The 20,760-nt window shown below is 58.0% G+C and overlaps 2 protein-coding genes across 3 annotated transcripts in view; both read right to left on the bottom strand.

Annotated features, from left to right (window-relative positions):
• Positions 1–134: 134 nt before the first annotated feature.
• CACFD1 (calcium channel flower domain containing 1) lies at positions 135–11,398 on the bottom strand. 2 transcript variants are annotated; one of them, XM_004423623.3, is made up of 5 exons: positions 11,210–11,398; positions 7,838–7,910; positions 6,106–6,231; positions 2,981–3,088; positions 135–2,468 (listed from the first exon to the last, which is right to left on the bottom strand). In XM_004423623.3, exons 1-5 carry the CDS (start codon positions 11,328–11,330, stop codon positions 2,378–2,380), a joined length of 519 nt encoding a protein of 172 aa, XP_004423680.1. In that variant the 5' UTR covers positions 11,331–11,398; the 3' UTR covers positions 135–2,377. The 2 variants fall into 2 exon arrangements, with proteins under 2 accessions (XP_004423680.1, XP_087274966.1); XM_087418840.1 differs by lacking the exon at positions 11,210–11,398 and adding an exon at positions 8,265–11,002 and having other exon boundaries at positions 7,838–8,095.
• Positions 11,399–12,036: 638 nt separating this feature from the next.
• The window catches only part of ADAMTS13 (ADAM metallopeptidase with thrombospondin type 1 motif 13), a 35,680-nt gene continuing 26,956 nt past the window's right edge, over positions 12,037–20,760 (bottom strand). The window contains exons 28-36 of the mRNA XM_087419615.1: positions 19,973–20,102; positions 19,678–19,857; positions 18,753–18,935; positions 16,825–17,029; positions 15,756–16,074; positions 15,054–15,200; positions 14,544–14,720; positions 13,186–13,370; positions 12,037–12,548 (exon numbers count right to left, since the gene is read on the bottom strand). Coding sequence (XP_087275741.1) covers positions 12,363–12,548; positions 13,186–13,370; positions 14,544–14,720; positions 15,054–15,200; positions 15,756–16,074; positions 16,825–17,029; positions 18,753–18,935; positions 19,678–19,857; positions 19,973–20,102 — 1,712 coding nt within the window. The 3' untranslated portion in view covers positions 12,037–12,362. The remainder of the gene's footprint in view (positions 12,549–13,185; positions 13,371–14,543; positions 14,721–15,053; positions 15,201–15,755; positions 16,075–16,824; positions 17,030–18,752; positions 18,936–19,677; positions 19,858–19,972; positions 20,103–20,760) is intronic.

Below are 20,760 nucleotides of genomic sequence, written 5' to 3' on the forward strand. Positions count from 1 at the left end.
GGAGCCACGCTAGACCCAAATCCTCAGCCGAGGTCACCAGGGCCTGCTGCCCTAGGCGGGGTCCCCCGTATGGCCACCCCTCGACCCGTGCCCAGGGAGGCAGAAAGAAGGTACCAGGCAGAGAACACGAGGGAGCATAGAAACTACCGCCAGGCTTTATTGCTCAAAACATACGCTAAACAGAGGGAACAAGGACCACAGGACCGAGTCCGACCCACGATGGTAGGGGTGGGCCCTAGCAGCCTGACTGGCTCAGCTCCCTCCACCACCTGGACGGACATTCCGCGCAAGCCAGGACCTCCTCCTGGGAGACAGGGTCCCAGCTCAGGACTGCTCAGCTGCTCTCACTGGGAACTCAGGCAACTCACCTGCCCGCTCTGGCCTGTGACCAAGGGGGTGGAGGGTCCTTCCACCTCTGTGTCCCACTGTAGGGCCCGCCCAACACCCAGCCAATTTCCACAGAGGTGCAACCTTCGTCGACACACAGCCACCCCCTCTCCTGCAGCGAGGAAACCCCGTCAGCGAGGCCCATGTGGCAGGGGCAGAAGGGCTGGGCAGAAGTGACCCTGAGCCCCACTTCCTAGATAAGAATGAGCCAAGAGGGTCGGGCAGGGCCCTTGCTCCTCCTGGGAGGTAGACAGGTCTTATTCACGGCACACAGACAAGACACACGCACACACCCCACCGGCCTGGAGAGGCCCAGAGCCCACAGCCCTTTGAACCAAGCACGCCTGAGGAAGGTGGCCCCAGAGGACCCCTGAAGGCACGTGTCCCACCATGCCGGCCATACTGCGGCGCTCCTGCCACCTGTGGCTCAGCCTGGTCGGGCTCCCTGGAGGGCTGCTGCTGGCCAGGAGCCCACTGACATGTCCTCAGGACAGTACCTGCCGCTCCCAGCCTCAGATGCTAACTAGCCCCCAAGGTGAAAGGTCCCTCTGGGAAGGGAAGACCTGGGCACAGCCCTGGAGCAGTTTCCACACCAAAAGACGGGCCCCTGAGCTCTGGGAGCTCGGAGCAGGCCCAGCCTGGGGCCCTGGGAGGAGGAGTGGGAGCTGAGCCCTGCATGGAGCATTCTCCACACCAGCCCACTGCTGCCCAGGCTTGGCCAGGTCCCATGGGAGACACCTAACAGCTGAGGGCCAGTCGGCAGAGTGGCCCATGGGCTGACGTGGAAGGACGTGGACAAGCTGGAAGGAAGGGATGGTGGCGTGGAGGGAGGCTGGGGGAGGCGATGGTGCACGGCCCAGGCAGGGCTGCTTCCACACAGGCCTGGCTCCCACAGCAGTGGGGACAGCTCACGGTGGGGGAGGTGGCTCTGGCCTCTGCCCAGCTCTCAAAAGGCAGGCAGCTCCCCAAGGGCAGGGTTGGGGGCAGGCTGGCAGGAATACCGGAGATGGGTCAAGCACATCCCTTACTAACGGCTTGGGCCGCCGCTGACAGAGCAGGACCACACCAGAGAGGTGGAGAGGCAGCCCCACAGGGCGGGGGGGAGCCTGCCCTCCCCTCTTCCTTAGCACCAGGGCCTGGAGGGGGCGGTGGGGGCCAGGCCCATGGGAATCTCCTGGAATGGCCTATCCAAGGTTCCGGGGAACTGGGGGAGGCAGCAGTCCCCAGCCAGCTGTCCAGCTTCTGCCACGGCTGCTGTTCCGGGTACTCAAGGAACATCCTGGCAGTGCTGTGGGCTCTCACAGAGAACAGAGGGGCAGGGAGGGTGCTGGGCAGTGGTGGGAAGCCATGGGCAGGACACTGCTCTGCCCTGATGACCGGTGGACAGAGGCAGGCCCAGATGGCTCAGCCTACAGGATGCTCTCCTGCCTGCAGAGCTGAGAGGAGGCTCTCTCTGGCCGATGCCCAGGCCTGGATGACGTGTCTCCCACTTCCAGACAGGACCAACATCTCCAGGGGAAGCTCCTCCCAGGCCTTCAGCAGGTCCCAGTGGTTCTCCCAGCTGTGTAAGTCGAAATCCTCCCAGCAGCCTGTTTCCGGCCGAGCCAGGCCGGCTGGGAGGCATGGGGCCAGGTGGGCTGTCTGGGCAGAGCTACTGCAGGCTCTGCTCTGCCTCAAGTCTTGTGGCCTGGGTCACCCCCGAGGCTCACACTGTCTGCCACCACGCTGATCTTTCTGCTGGCCAAGGCCCTCAGAGCCCTCACCCCAGCCCCTCAGCACCCGGCTCAGAACCAGGAGACACCAATCTGAAGAGAGGGCAGACAGGAGGCCTCCAGGTCAGGGACTGGGGCAGAGGGGCTGACGGGAGCCAGACAGAGGCTCCTCTTCCAGGCTGTCCTTCAAGGTCAACGCTCCAGGCCTCGTCCCTCCAGCACATGCTCACACAGAGCCAGAGAGGTGAGCAGGGAGGGGAGGGTCACCCCAACCCACATCACAGCTCCCCCTCCAGGGTGTCCGTGAGCTTCTCCTCATCCGCCTGCTGCTTCTGCTGCTGGATCCTGGCATAGGAGATTGCGTCGCCCCTAGGGAGAGAGTGACTCAGTGTCACACAGGGGACAGACCCCAGGCACACAGCCCTCCCAGACACCACCCAATTCCTGGCCTATGACACAGGGAGACCCTGCTGTGTCTTCTGGTTTCTCCAGACAGAGACCCTACTGCTAGGATGGCAGAAACACATCTGCCTGGGATGCTGGGTGGAGACGGAGAGTCTCAGTCCAGGCTCTGCGAGAGAGGGTGGCAGCTGACTGCAGTGACAGGTGTGGGCCCTGGATGGGAAGAGCTCTCAGAGCCACACCCGCCATCCCTGCTACAGGCTGGCACAAGGCACAACTGGACTGCCGGGAAGTTTCACAAATGCTCCTGGTCTCGTTCCCTAGAGCTCAACACCCTGGAGACACTGACCAGTCACTGACAGTCTCTGGGCCTCAGTTTCCACAAGTGGATACAGGGGCCGCTCTCAGACCTTCCTCACTGAGAGACTTCACGATAGGAAGTAAAGATCCCTCCTGGGGGCTGGGACCCACAAACGCACTTTTTTCCCAGAGCAGAGAGTCCGTACAGCACTCCGGTGGCAAAGGCGATGGCGTTGCCCAGCAGCGTGGTCAGGGTCAGGCTGATGACGACAGGAACAGCTGCCATCCTAGGGGGGAAGCAGAGGTCAAGGGGGCACTCCCACCCCGTGGCCACCATACCACTTCCAGGCTTCCCAGATTCACCCAGCTCCCTTCCCAGACAGCCAGGTCCAGGAAGGATCCCCAGAAATCAGCCAGACACAGGTTCACAGCCAGCTGGAGAAAGTCCTCAGGCAACCCTGAACTTATCTGTAAAATTCTGTGCATTTTCTGGGGAGGGGACCCAAAGCTTGTGTTAGATTTTTGAAAGGGTCTGTCATCCAAAGCGTTCAACAGCACTAAGATGGTCCAACCCCTCACTGTTCATAAAAATAGGCAGACCAGAACACCTAGTGTCAGTTCAGTCCCTTATAGCTCTGTGACTGTGGGCAAGTTACTTAACTTCTCTGAGACCCAGTCTCTCCACTGTAAAGTGAGGATCAAACCTCAGAGGTTTTGAGACTGAACGAGGTAAGGCACATTACTAATTCACACACTGCCTGCAACAGCATAAGCACTAAGTAACTGTTAGCCCTTATTAGCACAGTAAAACCAGCCATATGTCAATACGGAAAATCCAAAGATCAAACTGCACTAGACACCAGGCCTCCTCACTGCGGGGTTCATGCCAGGAGCAGCTAACTGGCTCATAGGCAGCCCCAGCTGTCTTGTCCCAACTGCGGTTTGGCGCCACCTGGTGGCAGGTGTCCACTCTGGCTTAAGAATCCAGGGGGCTAGGGCCAGCCCCGTGGCTTAGCGGTTAAGTGCGCGCGCTCAGCTATTGGTGGCCCGGGTTCAGATCCTGAGCGCACACCGACGCACCGCTTCTCTGGCCATGCTGAGGCCGCGTCCCACGTACAGCAACTAGAAGGATGTGCAACTATGACATACAACTATCTACTGGGGCTTTGGGGGGGAAAAAAAAAGAGAGGAGGAGGATTAGCAATAGATGTTAGCTCAGTGCCGGTCTTCCTCAGCAAAAAGAGGAGGATTAGCATGGATCTTAGCTCAGGGCTGATCTTCCTCAAAAAAAAGGAATCCAGGGGGCTGACTCTGGATCCTAGTTGGGATTTCCAGCCCAGTGGCAGTGACTCCGGGTCAACTAGGCCAGGAAAATACGAGCGAATGGAGGACCAGCACACTGTCCTGTCACGTCCCTGGACGAGGCTGCCCATGCTCCCCACCGGCCTCAGCCTGCCCACACAAACCCTGTACGCAAAGAAGCTAAGACTGAGCCTGCAGCCATTTGGCTGCAGAGGGGAGGAGAATGGGGCTCGACCAACTGAGTCCTCCCCGGCTTTCCATTCTGGAAGGACACGTGACCATGAGGTTGTACTGCAGCTATAAATGTCTAAGGAATAAAAGAATAATAAAAACTACAAAGAAAACAAAAAAAGACCACAGGTCTGTCAAAACAAAATTAAAGGCAAACAACTGGCTGCAAAAATATTTGCAGGAAATATAACAAAGGATTAAGAAATCATTATTATGAAAAACACATATAACTTGCTAAGTAAACATTAAAATGCCAATAGGTAATGAGTAAACTAGACCATTTTCAAAAGAGAAAATGCAATTGGTAAAAAACATGGAAAATTATTTCACCTCTTAGATACAGATACAGATGTGAAAATGGTACCCAGCTCGGGACGATGGAGAGGGAGAGAGACTCAGATAACCTCTCTGGAAAGCAATTTAGTCCCGCATTGAAATCTTGTAAATGATCGTAATCTCCGACCTTATAATTCCACACCTGGAAATATAGCCTCAAGAGGATCATCATAAACACAGAAAAAGTTTCAGCACATAGCTGTTCATCACATAGCTGTTCATCACAGCTTGATTTACAGCAGTTTACAAATTAAGAAAAGCATGACATATCCAGTGGAATAAATATTCCTAACATTACAAATAATCTTACAAAGTCTTTGTGGTGATACTGAAAATGTTTATATCATGACATTAAGTGGAAAAAAAGCAGGATACAAATTTACTTATAATGGTTATAACTGTGTAAGAAACAGGTTTTAAAAAATGCCTGAGGACAGACTGAAAGGACACATATCAAAATGTTAACAGGTAGTGGGGTTTGGGTAAGAATCTTCTATTTTCCAAATTATTTTTAATGAACATATATTACTGTTAGCATTTCAAAAGTACATTTTTGAAAAAGCAAGAGCAAGGATGCAATGATGTGTGACCTCTTGTGATCCGGCCTTCCTCTGTGATTTAGACACAGTGGTAAGGGCTCAGGCCCTGAGCACGCAGCTTGTGGTCTGATGTCAAAACTACTGGGCCTCCAGAAGGGAAGACCTTGGAAATAAAAACCTCCGTATTTTTTTCTAAAGATCATCTGGATAATGATAACTATTGTTGCTGCTGCCAGAAGCTGTTGAGGGCCTCCTATGCTCCAGGCACTGTTCTAGAAGCTTCCTTGTATTAAACACATCCTGAATTAGTTCAATCTCATAACTCAGATATGAAGTACTACATATTGAATTTGTTGTTAGAAATAGGAAAATAAGAGAAAAGCATATTTGGAAGGCAATATTTTCTGTTCTGCGACTTGCTCTTTTCCCTTTCATGTCAGGAAATCCTGACACGACTGACCGCACTCTTGAAAGGCTGACCGCACTCTTGAAAGGCTGCACAGAAACACATCATATGGATCTACCAGAATCTGTTTAAAGACTCCCAACTGATGGGCCAAAGTTCCAGGTGTTGGTCATTTCTCTCTGTACACACAATGCTGCAAGGCATCTACATCTCCTGTCTGCATCCTGTAGGACTGGGCTGTGGGTAAATTCCCAGATGCAGAATCACTGGCTCACACGTGTAGCAGCTATCATCAGTAGCTCTGCACAAAGGCCACTCCAGTTTAAACCTCAACCGAGAGTACAGGAATGCACCTGTGTCCCCTCACCCTCGCCAACACCGTCGCGTGCCCTTCGGGTCACAGAGGCAGTAGTGTTTTGGGGAACCCTGTCAGGGGCCCTCGAGGGTGAGACCTCCTAGCCACCCCAGCCCTGCCCCAGAGGCCCCTCACCCGCAGTAGAAGACAGCCTTCTGCCAGGAGCGCAGCCGGTCCACCTTCTCTGCTACCATGTTTGCGAACTCGACGAACTGGCAGCAGAAGGGCGCCTCACAGAGCAGCAGGATGAAGGCGTTCATGCTGGAGGGGCAAGGGAGAGAAGACGGCAGGCTGACAATCCTGGGGGAAGGCGCAGTTCCGGGCACCAGCACTACCAGAATGCCACTCCTCCCTCCTCACCCCGCCTCTCCTCTCCAGGACACCCATTTCTCCCTCTCAGAGCTTCTGCCGAACAAACCAGCTGAACACGTCACCACTCCCCGGCTGCTCCCCACACAGCAGTCTCCCTTATTGAACTTTATCGCTCTCGTCTGTGAAGGGGGAAACAAGACCCCCTGCATCGAGGCACTGCACGGCACTGCTGTGAGCAGGAGCCAAGTTCCTCCACGCGGAGCATTCTGCAGAGAGCTGGCCCGCAGCTCTGTCGACTGTCAGCATTATTGCTATCATCACCACGTCACCATCAGTGCTGAGAAAGCTGTCCCCAGGGCCGCTCAGTCAGTCCACAAACAGTCGCTGAGGGCTGACACAGCCCTGCCCTCAGGCAGCCCGCCGCGCCAGGAGGAGGGAACTCAGTAAGCGCTTTAGTGCAGCCCCCCTGCTGGGGCTGGGGCCAGCCAAGCCCAGGCTGACTGAGGGTGCCTGCTCCAGTCCTTGTGTTCTCCGTGACTGGGTAAGAGTCGCAGTTACTGGACACTGGGCCCTTACAGCCTGCAGGGCCCTTCCATCCACCCCCAAGCCTGGGGGAAAGTGCCCTCATCACCTTGTCTGACTAAAACGCAGGCTCAGGGCGCCCCAAGAATCCACTCGCACCCCAGAGCAGGAACTCTCTGCACAACTAACGCTGCCCCCAGGCCTCCCGCACACCGCCAGCATCTAGTGACCCTCAGGGGCCAGTCCTCCCAACGCGACACTTGCTCATGCTCAGCCAATCCTTCCACATCTAAGCCGGCCAGTCTCCTGATGCTGCCCCCCGAAGCCCAGGTCCAGTGCCTCTCCCCTGTGATCCCCGTCCCTACTGCCTCTGGCCAGCATAGGGCTCTGTGCCCACAGCAGGCCTCGAAGCCTCACCCCTGGCCTGAGTTCTCTGAGGGCTGGATGGCCTCTTGTCCCTCTCTGTGCCCCTCCCAGACCAAGCCCCACACGGACACAGACAATGTTTGGTGCACGGCCACTTCTCACAGGCCTCAGGGGGGTAGATGTAGCCACAGCTGCACTGGCCCATTCTCACCCGCCTTCCCTTCCAAAAGGATCGAGCTGCCCTGGCACGAGGTGGGCAGGGAACTCATCTAGGGCATTCTCACTGCCTGATCCCACACCAACTCTGCCCTGCCCTGTGTGTGGTCGGCACTGCCTGCCCACCTCCGAGCTGGATCTCCTGATCTCAGCACCCGACTCCAACCCTATCAGACACCGTCCCTCCAACTCCGTCCTTGGCCGGCCCGGATGGCCCCAGGAGCTCGCAGAGGCGAGGCCCGTGGTAGTAGACTCAGTAGATACTCAGGAAACATTTGTGGTCTCAGCCCCACACCCAATAAAGGCCTGGGTGGTGCTCCCCTGGCCACGGCCCTAATGAGGATGAGGAAAAGTGAACACAGTGGGGTAGGAAGGAGGTGAAGATCTGCACGGCAGCCAGAGATCCACGTGCCCCCAGCCCACCAGGCAGGACAGTCACGTGGCTACTCACATCATCCACACGCCGGCCGCGATGTTCAGAGGGTGGATGGTGATGCAGTTGAATAGGCCGGAGATGGCGCAAGCTTGAAAGCAAGAGACACGGCAGGAATTAGCAGGGAGGGCGGGACACAGGCTGCTGGGAAGGCCACGTGGGGAGACGGCTTGTGAAACCATGCAAGTTCCTGCTGACAGCCAGCATCTGGTTCTTCCACAGCACCCAGAAGCGTCCCCCGCCATCTGAGACAAGTAAGGCTGACACAACTGCTCCCTGTCACAGGTGAGAAGACAGACTCAGGTGAAGCGGTGGCCCCCTGCCCCACAGCAAGAGTGCGGCTGGATCTCAGAGCTCGGCCCAGCAGCTGAGAGGGCCTGTCACCCTCTCTCTACTCCAGGGCTTGGAGAGCCACCCTCAGAGCCCCTGCTGTACCAATACCCACCTTGCAAGGTGGTTAGGATAAAAGAGAGAATGTCTCCGAAGGGCTCAGGCCAGGCCAGGCATCACCATTCACAGGAGTCCTCTAACTCGGGAAACATGGCTTGAACTTGGGTTGGGAAAGGGCTGCCTCTCTCAGAACAGAAATCGGGACCGGGTAGACCTGGGTCACAATTCCAGCTGACTCCCACACCTGCCGAGGGACCTTGGGTATGTTCTCTCCACCTTTCTAGGCCTGTTTTCTCTCCTGCACACAGGTAAGGCCCACAGCCCAGCCCACCTACCCTAAAATACCAAGGGGCCACAACCACGAGGGACACATCCTCTTCTACCCCTCAAAGTGGCTTCTCCTATACCCCAAATGTGGAGCCTTGCCCACCCCTCCCCACTGCTCCCACGGGCAGGGTCTGCCACACTCACATCCTTCCTCTACCCACAGCCTGGCTTCACCAAGAACTCTGGGAGCCTGCCAGGCAGGTCCAGAGAGCTGGCTGCTGGGCAGGAAGCAAGCCTAGGCCATGGCTGGGGCAAGGCAGGAAGCTGGAGCCTCTGAGGCAGCAATTAGCAACCAGTTCATTAAACTTGCAGCAGCTCCTCTGCACCTGATCCTCGGTACGGCCTGGATTCTCCTGCTGTTTTCCCGTGTAACCCAAGCAAATAGCAGCAATGGAGGAGGAAACCAGAGGAAGTGAGCCCACCGCAATGGGACTGCCCTCGGGCGCCCCCCAAGGTCTCCTTAAACCACAGACATGCTTTCTGCCTACTAAAAAGGCGGCACTTGTCCTGGCACGTCACATACGCACTCGGGCAGCAAGGTTCCCCAGGGCCACAGATGTAAGTGTCCACGAGATGATACCACTTCTGCCTGCCTGTGGGTTGCGCCGTCTCACCTGACAGCTGGCCTACACCTCCTGCTGCAGTCAGCATTTCACCTCCAACTCCCACCTGACCCCCACTGTCCTACCAACAGCCAGCCTTGTGGTGGGACCACATTTCAACCCAAACAGGCTCCAGCCAGAAGTCCCTTAACAATCGAGAGCTGGAGGATGTCCCCTCGGGGTCCCCAATGCTCGAGCTGAGGGATGTGTCCCATGCAATCCTCTCTCCTCCCAAGCTATTGCCTCCACATGACTGTTAGGACCCAGAGTAAATGCCTCTCCGAGGCCCCCCACCACAGAGGAGGGTGACACTACTCCCAAAGTGACAGGCCAGAAGCACAACCCTCATCTGAACTCCCGTTTCATCTCTAACACTCCCGTGTGCTTTGCCTTCACCCTGTAACATACTATGTGGTACCCACATAACAATCACTCCCCCAAATCTGCAGGTGACACCGACGCCACAAGTCTCTCGTGAAGCTTCATCTGTAGTCCCAACACCATGAACTCCTGGGGCAGCCCAGGCGCCCCACTCTGAGAGGCACAGAACCGGATGGGACACCAGGGTTAACCAGGGAGTCGGCAGGGCCGCTGACTCCAAGATGGGGGGAGGGGGAGGGCCCATGGGCCACAGTCAGGACCTTTCCTTTCTCCCACTGACCACTGTCCCTCCCCACAGCACCCCCACTCTGATCTGCAGGGAAACAGCCAACCAAACTGGAGAGGATCACATCTACAGCCTGACCTCGAGCCACCAGTCTCTCCACAAAGTCAAAAACGTGCTTTCTCTGGACAGCAGTGACAGGGACTCAGGGCATTTTGTGACTGGAGGGCCTGTCCCATTATCAACTCTGGATAAAGGTGTGCTCTGCCAGAACAGCACACTCCTAATTCTGCAGTCCCGCCTGAACTTCTTCCAGCCTCCACCCACCTAGGAGGACTGTGGGCTTGGAAGGGGACCCTGAAAAGGTGATACTTCTGGCAGATCTGATCAGGTCTGCCCTACCCTGGCCTCAGCGCTCTGTGCCAGGCAGACACTGCTCAATCCCCAAGACTTCCCCGACAGACATGCCCTTTCTAAGACCTCCCGCTGTGGCCTCTGCCACTCCAGTAATTCGCAGTGTTGAGGGCAGCAGGAAGGAGAGAGAAAGCCGTTCAAACAAACTTAGGTTTGTTTTTGGGAGGCCTGCCATATGATCATTACTTTACTTACGTAGCAGATCTGCCTTCCCATTTATGTCCTTTTGGGGGCTTGTGCTAAAAGAGCCTGGCTTCCCAGGAAACTTGAGGTCCGGGTGTGTGTCCAGGATGGGGTTGGGAGGTAGAAGACGGGAAGATGAGACATGGCTGGGGCAGAGCTGACAGCAGAAGGGAGAGCTGACAGCAGAGAGAACACACTGGCCTCCAAGTGGACAGTGAGGACCCAGAGGAGAGGCCACCTCCCTCAGCTCACTGCCCGGCCCTCCCTCGGGGACCACCTGTCCCCTGGCACCACCCGATCCTCAGGAAATTTGACCAGACCTGCACCCGCCCCACTTGTAAACAACCTCGGCCCAAAGGTTAAGGCGGCTGCAGCCCCCATCCACGCCCAAGTCAACAGGCGAGCTGCCTCCCCAGGCCGAGCCGGCGCCTTACAGGCAGCATCTGAGCAATCCCGGAAAGCCCTGGAGGAGGTGCCGCACTGTCCTTACGCCCGGAGGAGGCGCGCAGCGGCAGTGACTGGGCCGTGTCGAGTGCAGCGCTCCCCGCGGACGTTCATGTTCCCTCCTGGAACGTCCCCAGAGCCGCCAGCCCAGCCCCAGAACCAGGAGCCCAGGCTGCGGGCCGGCGACCACAACCACCGCAGGGGCGCCCGCCGCGCACCCCGGTCCCACACGGGTCCCTTCCCGGGGGTCTCTCCCCGCGGGTCACCTCCCCGCCGGCTCCTGCCCCCGGGTCCCTCCCCGTGGGACCCCTTCCCCTGGATCCTTTCCCCCGGTCCCCCTCCCGCGGGGGGCCGCGGCAGGGGCGGGGCCGGGCGCGCATGCGCGGCAGGCGGCGGGGCCGCCCCTCCCCTGGGCCGGGTACTCACAGACGGCCCCCAGCACCCCCGACAGGCGACACAGCCAGCGGTACCACCACGTCATGCCCTCCTCCTGCGCGGGCTGCGTGGAGCTGACGGACGCCGCCGCCGCCCCGGCCGAGCCGCTCATGGTGCCGCTGTCCGGCGCTGCCCGGCACCCTCACAAAGGGCTCCGGAGCCGGCCGCGTCGGCCCTGCGCGCTGCCTTGTGGGAGAGGCGGCCGCTCGTTAGCGCAGGGGCGGGGCTTGCGGGGCCCAGTGAGGTGTGCCCGAGGTGGCTCGTGCTCATTAACATAGGGGCGGGGCTTGTTGGTTCTCCAAGAGGTGCGCCCGAGGAGGCTCGGGCTCATTAGCATAGGGTGTGGGGCCGCAACGAGATACGCCCGCAGGGCTCGCGCTTATTAGCATAGGGGCGGAGCTTGCTGGGCCGCCAAGAGGCGTGCCCGAGGTTCGTGCTCACTAGCATAGGGGCGGGGCTCGCGGGGCTGTGCCGAGGTGCACCCGTAGGGCTCGCGCTCATTAGCATAGAGGCGGGGCTCGCGGGGCTGTGCGGAGGTACCCCGTAGGGCTTGCGCTCATTAGCATAGGGGGCGGGTCCTGGCGGAGCAGGACTCCCAGGTGGTCAAATCCTCCCACCCGGACAGGTATAGGGGCGGGGCTTCGCAGAGAATTAACAGGTGCGCCAGTATCAGGGCGCAATCGTAACTCCACACGCCCTCGCCTCAGATAGGAAGACGACCTCTAGGGGTGGCGAGGGGCTTGGTCAGGTCAGAAATGGGTCTGGAGCCCGACCGCGGCCAGGAAATCCCCGCCATGCCGTGGGGTGGGTTTTCAAGGCAGATTTGACAGGTTATGTGAGGAAAACGCTACTCAGACCGCATGTTCCGTTTATTGGTACCCGAGGGGCTGGGGGCTGCCTTTCTGGAGAGTCCCCCCTTCTACCTCCCAGCCTTTTGCCCGTTGGAGGAGGCCCTAGAGGAAATACTTAAGATTGGAGGGAATTCAAATTGGAAAGCACTCAGAGACCAGAGTCAACCCTCCAGGGCTGGCCAGGCACCTAACAGGCGCTCATAAATGTCAGGTTCCTTCCTTCCCTTCCAGGCTTGGGAGAAGGCACCCCACCGCGCCCTCGCGTCAACTGAGGGATGCGCTTGGAGAGGAAGCTAGGGCAGGGTCCTGCCGGGCTTCTGAGCTCCAGGTCGGAGGGTCCAGTACTGGCCCCGCAGGCTGGCCTGTGCCTCCAGGAAGCCCTGGCTGAACTCCATCTCGGCTTGGCTGCCCTCTGACTCCCAGTAGAGCGCCTGTTGCCCACGGAACGTCGTCGTCCTCAGGCTGTGGATGTCCCGGATCTGGGAGGAAAGGGGCAGCCCCAAAGGACCGGCCACATATGATTATTAGCTAGCATTCATGGAGCCCTGAATATACAAGGTATCATGCACTGAGGCTCACATTTAATCCCCACAAAACAGCCCTATCAGGAAGACACTATTATTCTACCCAGGAAACTGAGGCTCAGAGAAGTTGTACCACTTCCCCAAAGATACACAGCCAGTGTGGCAGAGCTGGGATTTGAGCCCAGGTCTGTCTGATTCCAGAGGCCAGAATGCATCCTCCAGGGAAGCTGATACCTTGCAGAGGAAGTTCTCCCGGAACACAGGAAACCTCATGGGGGGAGGGGTTGGCCTGTTCTCCTGGTGAAGTTACATCAGGGTCTAAGATCATGCTTTCACCCTGGGTTAACCGGCAGTCTACATCAGAAGGGTCTTTTCTATTTCACTCTCGTAGGGAGCGCAAAAAACATTTGGTAGTGAATAAGTGGAGGAAACTCTTTTCTCCCATTCTTTCACTAATGATTTTGAGGCTTTTGGTCTGAAGTAAACTCCGGGGGTCCTCTAGCCCAGCACCCCTGGTCCCTGTCTCCCAGGACAGCGGTCCAGAATCATAGCAAAAGTCAGCCCCTTCCTGTCCCCATCCTGGTAGCCTCACCAAGATGTAGCTGGCATCAGCTCCCTCGGTTCTGCTGCCCCCGTCGGTGGCCAGGGCACGGATGGCAATCCGGGCCCGGGGAGCCACGTTGATAAAGACACGGCAGCCCCCCACATTCCTCCCATCTGCACTCATCGATGGGCTCACGATTTCACCCCGGGGTCCAAAGAGCTGCATGTCACAATCTGCAGGGGAGAGCAGGTGGATGGACCGGGTGTGGACCACCTCAGGGACACAGGAGCCCCCCAGAAAGACCACTAATGCCAGAGGCCAGGGTAGCTCACAGCTGGGGGGCGGTACAGCACTGTGGTCAAGATCGGGGCTCCCAGGCAGAAGCCCCCACTGAACCCCACCTCTACCACTTCCCGGCTGTGTGACCCCAGGTGAAGGCTTTAAATGCTCTGAGGTTCGGTTCCCTCCTCTGTAAAGTGAAGGTAACGAGCACACGCTGGGCAGGGCAGTTTTTAGGAGCAGTCAACAAAGCCACACGTGCAAAAGTGCTCAACACTGAGCCTGGCACGAAGGCCACTGCCATTTTCAGGAGCCCCCTGGAGCACGTCCTGCCTGCGCCTCCTGGGCGGAGCTCCCTCGAGGCAGGCTCCTGCACGTGGGGAGGCTGGGAAGTGAGGAGCGATGAGAAGGCGGCCGGCCCCTTGACCGCTGGGCACCTGTGCGCTGGGATACCAGCCCAGTTCCACGCTGAGGGGCATGGGAGACGGCCTCAAATCTCTGTGGAGGAAGAAGCCCCCTAGTGTCCCACTATTCAGAGGCCTGGGGGGAGCAGGAAACCTCTGGAACTGGCTGGGAAAGCCACCTTCAGCCAGCTGGGGAGAGGGCAATCCCCCTGAAGCAACCTAGAGGGCTATCTGAGGACACTGGTGGGGCAAAACAGGGGTCTCTGGGATGCCATCCTCTACACGAGGTGTGCGTGTGCATGCAGGCATGTGAAAGCGTGCACACACACACCCTGTTCTGCAGATGATGAGCCAAGAGGACAGTGCCCTGGAACAGGGCTGGAGACCGTGGCTCACAGAAGGACCTTAAAGGATCTTGAAGGACCTGAGTACCAGGGCGCGGGGCTATGGTGGCCTGAAGGGAGGGGTGAGGATGTGGCCGGAGTCCCACGTCCACCTGTCTCACTGCAGCACACTTCCCGGGCCCTCATCCTGACTGCGCACGCAGACTGACACCGGCCACCCTGGGGCAGGGGTGTTGGGGGTACCCGGGAAGGCACGGCTTCTTTATTCTCAGTCGGCTCCCAGTCTGCCTGCCCTCCGCCACGTCGGGACTGGCCCATTGGCAGCAGCACTGTCTGGCCACCCTGTGGGAGGAGGGCAGGCTCCTGTGCCTCACCGTACCTCTGTGGAAGGTTCCCAGGGCGGGCCGGCTGGAATACTGCAGCACCACTCCTCCTCCTGGCCGCACGCGCCTCTGCCTCACCACCAGCGTGTTGGCTTTGGAGCTGAAGGTCATGCCGGCCAGCTTCCTGCACGTCTTCCTCCACGTGAGCCTCCCCCAGAGCAGCAGCATCTCCCCTGGGAAGTGCAGTGCAGTGAGGGTCCAGCACCCCCCAGTCCAGGTGGGCAGCATGGAGGCTCTAGGGTAGACTGAGCTGAGTCTGGGTCCTGACTCTCCCACTTACTGGCTATATGGGAGTAACTGGACATGTTACTTAATCTCTCCTAGCCTTAGTTTTCTCATCTGTAGAATGAGGACAATCGCACCCCAGTCATGAGATGGCCGTGATGATTATAAGCGGGAGTCCCCCTGGAGCATCCTGCCAGGAATGGGGCACACTAGAGTCACGCTCACTGGTACCTGGCAGGCCCCGTCACTGGCAGCAGCTGCTCACAGAGCCATAGACATACCGGCGCTGCAGTTGAGGGAACTCTCGAGGACGTAGAGGGTCACCACCTCACCCAGGGGCCGCCCGATGGCCACCGCACAGTCAGTCTGCCCTGGGCCTCGCATGTCAATGGTTCCTGTTGGCTCAAGGTACTGCTGGCCACAGGCACCTGGAGAGGGAGTGGAGCACAAGTGAGCAGAGCTTCCAGTGGGGGCATTCCCAGCAGGGCAGGGCCTGGGGCTTTCCTTGCTGGGGAAGGAGCCTGGGAGGCCGGGGCAGCTGAAGTCCTCCGAGGCCCAGCCAGAAGACTTCTGAGGTCAGGGGAGGGGGCTGCCTGGGTCACAGCATCACCATCCAAGGCCAGAGCTGCTTCCAGGTGCTCCAGCGAGAGGGAGGCAGTGTGTACAGTCGTGCATAACTTTGGGTCACACAGACCTGGGTTCTGACTCTGGGAGACCTTCAGGTTACTTTCCCGTGACAATAATAAAAGTGAGCTTATGCTTTGCCAGTGAGGAGGAGGGCCAGCCCAAACCCGGCCTCCCAAGCCCATCCCCTCAGCCCAGTTGCATACATCCATCCCAGTGTCCTGAGAGCTCCTGCCTCAGGACCACTCCCAGGAGATCCCCACAAGGACCTCTTCCCAGCTCTCCCAGGTGGAGAGGCCTTTGTCTACCCCTCCTGCAGCCAGCCCACCGCTGAGAAAGAAAGGAGAAAGGAACATAACTGGACTCCACCGGGCTTTCCTGGGGCCCGGGCAGGAGTCCCTGAGGCCGGGGGCCTGGGGAGAGGAGGTGGGCCCGGGGCTGGGGCCGCTCCGGGGAAGCATCAGCAGTGGCAGCTGTGGTCTGGCCTGGAGCAGTGGCTTCCTTGTTGGGCGCTGGGCTAGGTGTCCTCTGCCCTTCACAGGGCCCAGCCCAGCAGCCCTGCACCGTCACTGGCTTGGGCAAGTGCTGGCAGAAGTCAGCTGGCACGGGCACCTGGGCCTGGGGTCCAAGGCAGGCATCATGCCGGTGCTGGATGCCACCCCCACAGGAGACAGAGCACTGCCAGGAAAGAGGGGAAGGAGTCGGGCTGACCTGCCAGAGGGTGACAAGGACAGCAGTGACCACAGGCCAGGTGGTGTGATCTGAGATAATCTTTGCACACCACGGGAGGCAGGCATGTGTCTCCATTCTACAGATAGGAGACTGAGGCTCAGAGAGGTTACCTTGCACAAATCACATAGGGAGGAGGAGCAGGGATTCAAGCCAGGTCTCTAACTGTCACCCTCGAGGCCTCTCTGCCTCTCCCAACCCTAGAGCAGGGACAGGCAGCCCTCGGCATGGCCTCTTCCTTCCACACTGCCCTCCTGCCCTGGTCGGAGCCCTCATCTCCGCCTGACCCAGATGCCCCGGGTCCTTCTGACTGAGGTGGGCAGCGGCTACCTGCTTTGCTCCTTCTCCCTCCACATGGTGAGCGAGCTCCTCTGAGGGGGACCCAGCCCTTTTTAGCTTTTTGTTTCTGGGGCCTTGTGAGGTGCTGGGCATGGCATGGCATTTGCTAATCTGGGTGGAACTGAGTGATCTGCTGTTCATCTCCCGGTGTGTCCAGACCTCGGGCCTCTTAAGGCCCAGCTGCCCTCCAGGTCTCTAGGCCTTGCGTTGTCTTTGTCCCTAGGTGTCCTGACTGCCCCCTCTCCAACAGGCCCGGCTCTCCCCCTCCTTTCAGGGGATCACAATGACTCAAAGCCCCCCAGGGTCCCATGTGTGAGGACCCTCAGCCGATGCCTCCCCGGCCCCAGCTGCAGCGCTTACCGGCGTCCAGGTACTGACGTGCCACCGGTAGGTGCAGTCGGCAACAACGCAGGGGATGCTGGCCTGTGGCCGCACCAGACCTGAACAGGCCACCCCGGCCACCTCCACGTCCCGTCCTTGGTCCAGCTGCACACAGGCCACCGAGCGTGTGGCGGTGCCAAGACCACAGCTAGCTGAGCATGGGCCAAGGGATGTGACTTTCCACCTGCAGGAAGAGAAGACCCCAGGAGAGGCTGGGCCTCCCCAAAGACAGCATGCCCCAGTGGGCTCCTCGCACGGTCGGCCCGGACAGGTTCTAGGGCCGCTGAAATCCAGAAGTGCAGCCCCTGAACCCCTCCTGTCTGGTCACAGGGCTCACTGGCATAGGAAGGCTCTGCAGGAAAGAGGTCTCTTTTCCCTTAACAAGGTGCCCCCCTCTGTCGCCTTTATCACATAACACCCATTGACACCCATGGAGCTACTCATTGGTCCGAGTTACAGGGATGGGGAACGATGCCCCAGGACAAGGTCTCAACACGGGGCAATCATGCCCATGTCACTTGTAATCATTCAACAAGTGATAATGAGCCAGGGCTGAACCCAGGCAGCCTGCACTGGAGCCTGGGGTCCTAATCGCGACACTGTGCCGCCCTTTCAACCCTGTGATACCACCTCTCAACACATGCCTTCCATGGGCCTGGTGCTGTTCTAGACGCTGGGAAACGTCTCAGAGCATATAGGCTTATCCAGTTTGGCACGACTGACATTTGGGGCCAGAAGGTTCTTTGTCGTGGGGGCCCTCTGTGCAGTGTAGGATGTTTAGAGCACCCCTGGCCTCCACCCACTAGATGCCACTAGTGTCCCCCCTCCCCAGTCGTGACATTTAAAATGTCTCCAGATGTTGCCACATGTCCTCTGGGAGCAGGAAGGTAGGTGCAGAAGCCCTGTGTCAGGAGCATCCCTGGAATGTTCCAGAACATCAGAGGCCAAAGTAGCTTCAGCAATGTCCGAGGGGTAGCCAGAGCTCATGTGTGTGTGAAATTCCCATAAAAATCCCAGATCAACTCTAAATGTGATGTAGAACAATAAATGGGGTGCATGGCCAAGGGACTTTAGCAGAAGCAAAGAAATCAAGAGATGCTTTGGTAAGAATGCTAAATGGATCATAAAGCTACAATATTTAAAACAATTTGGTATGGGGATGGGAATAGGTGGGGGAAAAAACCGACAGGACCTGATAGAACTCCTCAACATAGACTCCAACGTACACAAGAGTGCGGATATGGCAAAGGAGCATCTGTGGGAAATTCCACAAATGCTGCTGGTTCACGATCTGCAAAAATAAAGTTTGCTCCCTACTCTGCAACAGACCTCAAATAAATCACAGATGAGGTAAGGGTCTTCATTTAAATGAAATCTTATCCATAATCGTGTATTTCTTTAAAACCAAAGAGACAGATAGGAAGGAAGCATGGCAATATGGTAAGACCTATGAAATCTGGTGGTGGGACATGGTGTCTGTTACCTTCTTTTCTGTATGACACAGAAACCATGAAAAAACTGAGAACAAGGCAGGTAAATATTTGCCCTTCCCCCTTGGACTCCAATCCTGTCTCCGGACCCCACAGGCTTGACCTGTTCTGTCCTGTGTGGGCTTTGGCGGTGCTGTACCCCAGCTGAGACCACTCTCAGGCTGCTCAAAAGCTGCCTCCCCTGCTGTGAGGCCCCCCAGCCCACCCCAGCCCCCCACTCCCATTAGAACCAACAGTGCTCCCTGCGTTTTGCTGAAACGTCACCTCTGACACCTAGGGCAGCCTGCCCCGTAGTTCTGTTTCCTGAGGGCTGTCTCCTGTGCCACCGTGCCGTCCGTTAACCCCCACGGTGCCTCGCCTGGCGTCTGCACACACCAGGAGCTCAGACTGCCTCCTGGATATCTTGGGGCTGCTGACCTGGGCGGGCAGGGTTCCGGGCTGCAGGCCTCCTGCTGCTCGGGGCGAGGCAGCCCCTGGCACTGGGTGTCCGGCAGGATTTCCTCGTCCTTGTCCTCCCCGTGGGCCCGGGCACAATACAGGATCCTCCGCACAACCCCTCCCCCACAGCTCACACTGCAGGCCGCCAGCTTGTACCGCCACCTGGGGAAACCCGAGTCAGGGGAGCCCAGAGGAGCGGGGCTTCCCCTCATTTCCCCAGACTGGGAAGGGCCTGGAGATGTTCTGTCTCTGGGGGTCGCCCCTATATCTCCACCGAGAAGCTTGGCCCCATGGGCAGAGACCAGTCAGAAGAGCCCATTTTACAGACAGGGAAGCTGAGGGCAATGTGGGAAGCTTTGAGCATGTGTCCAAAAGGCAGTGGGGGGAGGAGAGGGGCACCCAAGGGGCCCTGCAAAGACGTCTGTCTCTAATAGGAATCCCAGCCCCACCTCCACCCGGACCCTGTCCCTGCCAGCATCCAATCTTCCCTCCCTCGAGTTTGCTACATCGCGCAATCACCATCCATCAGACTACATCTCCCCATCTGCCTTATCTAGTGTCCGTCTCCCCTTTGCCCCTAGCGTCTGCTCCAGGAGGGCAGAGGTGCCTGTCCATCTTGCTCACTGCTGTCTTATCCCCTAGTGCCAGAGCAGTGCTGGGCCTAGTGGGCGCTCAGTAGAGAGCAAGTGATGGAGGAATGAACCATCAACCATGTGCGCCCACAGCATCCCAGAGCCCGTGTGATGCGCTTCCCACACTTTAACCCCCCACAGCATTCTGGGGCACCAGTATGACCCACTCCTGCAGCCGAGGATGCCGAGGGTCAGGAGCTCACAGGGAGGTGACAATGCCACCCCCAAGGATGCACGCCTAGGACGGCCTGTCCCCTTGGGAAGGGGCCCACCTGGCAGGGCAGGGCTCCGGGCTGCAGTCCTCGAAGGGGCTGGGCTGGGGCACCGGCCAGCACTTGGAGTGAGGCAGGGGGACTGAGTGGCCGTGGTCCAGCCTCACACAGCGAACAGCCAGCGGCACCTGCCCACCTCCGCAGGTCACTGGGCACGGTGCCAAGGCTCTGGTCTCCCACCTGCAGGAAGGAAAGCCAGTGCTCAGAAGGAAGCCACGCCCCAGGGTAAGACTCCTTCCTCCCTGTGGGACCGAGACTGCTGCCCCTCTGCACAGTCTCCCTCCCCGCTACTCACCGAGCCGGGCACGGGACAGCCTGGCAGACCTCCCGCCGGCTCCCAGGCTTGCTTGCCAGGTCACACAGCTCTTCCCGGACAGGTATCCTGAGGGCAGAGTCCATGCACACAAAACGCAGCTCCATCAGGCCTGCAGGGAGGAAGCAGGGACCCGGCGCCCCAAGAGGAGGGCTCAGCAGGGACTGCAAGTGCTCTGCTCTCTGGAGAGCTCTAACAGATAAGGCCCACATGGATTTGAGTCTTGGCTCTGCCACTTACCAGCTGTGTGACCTTGGACAAGTGACTTAACCTCTCTGAGCCTCGGGTTTTTCATCTAATGGTGCCTAACTTGCAAGGATATTTATAAAGATTTTTAAAGGGGAGATACAAAGTGCCTGCCCCATGGTAGGCACCCAACAAGTGGTAGCTGCTATTGTTTACTGAAAGGCGTTATAAGAATTACTATATGAAAATCTCTTACTGTGTTTATCATGATGTTACTGGGGCCAGTTTCCTTACCTCTCTCCTTTAGGAGTATCCTCAAAAGAAATCTCTAGTCTCAATTCTAAACATGCTGAGGTTCTACTGAGCAAGTGGTTAGGGTTTTAGTTTAGGAATACTGTGTATCTTAAAATTAATTTTGTTTCTCTTGGGCCACCAGGATGCTCAGAGCTAAGTTTGGGGCCCCTCTCTCAGAGCTTTTCTGAACCTTAAGAAATTCACTCCTGGGTGCCAATATTGCTGGGTTTTATGATCTTTTCCCATCTTTCAGCCAATCAGTGAACACGTTTATGTGGCTGTCCATACCT

Source organism: Ceratotherium simum, chromosome 29, assembly GCF_057802395.1.
Source record: "Ceratotherium simum simum isolate JZ-2026a chromosome 29, ASM5780239v1, whole genome shotgun sequence".
Classification (NCBI taxonomy): Eukaryota; Metazoa; Chordata; class Mammalia; order Perissodactyla; family Rhinocerotidae; genus Ceratotherium; species Ceratotherium simum.

Coding starts and splice junctions, on each gene's coding strand:
- CACFD1 (XM_087418840.1), bottom strand. CDS start 8,064: ATGGCGGGGGACGCTTCTGGGTGCTGTGGAAGAACCAGATGCTGGCTG. Junction 6,232..7,837: donor GCGGCCGGCGTGTGGATGAT/GTGAGTAGCCAC, acceptor TTGCCCCTCCAG/CATGAACGCCTTCATCCTGC. Junction 3,089..6,105: donor AAGGCTGTCTTCTACTGCGG/GTGAGGGGCCTC, acceptor CTTCCCCCCTAG/GATGGCAGCTGTTCCTGTCG.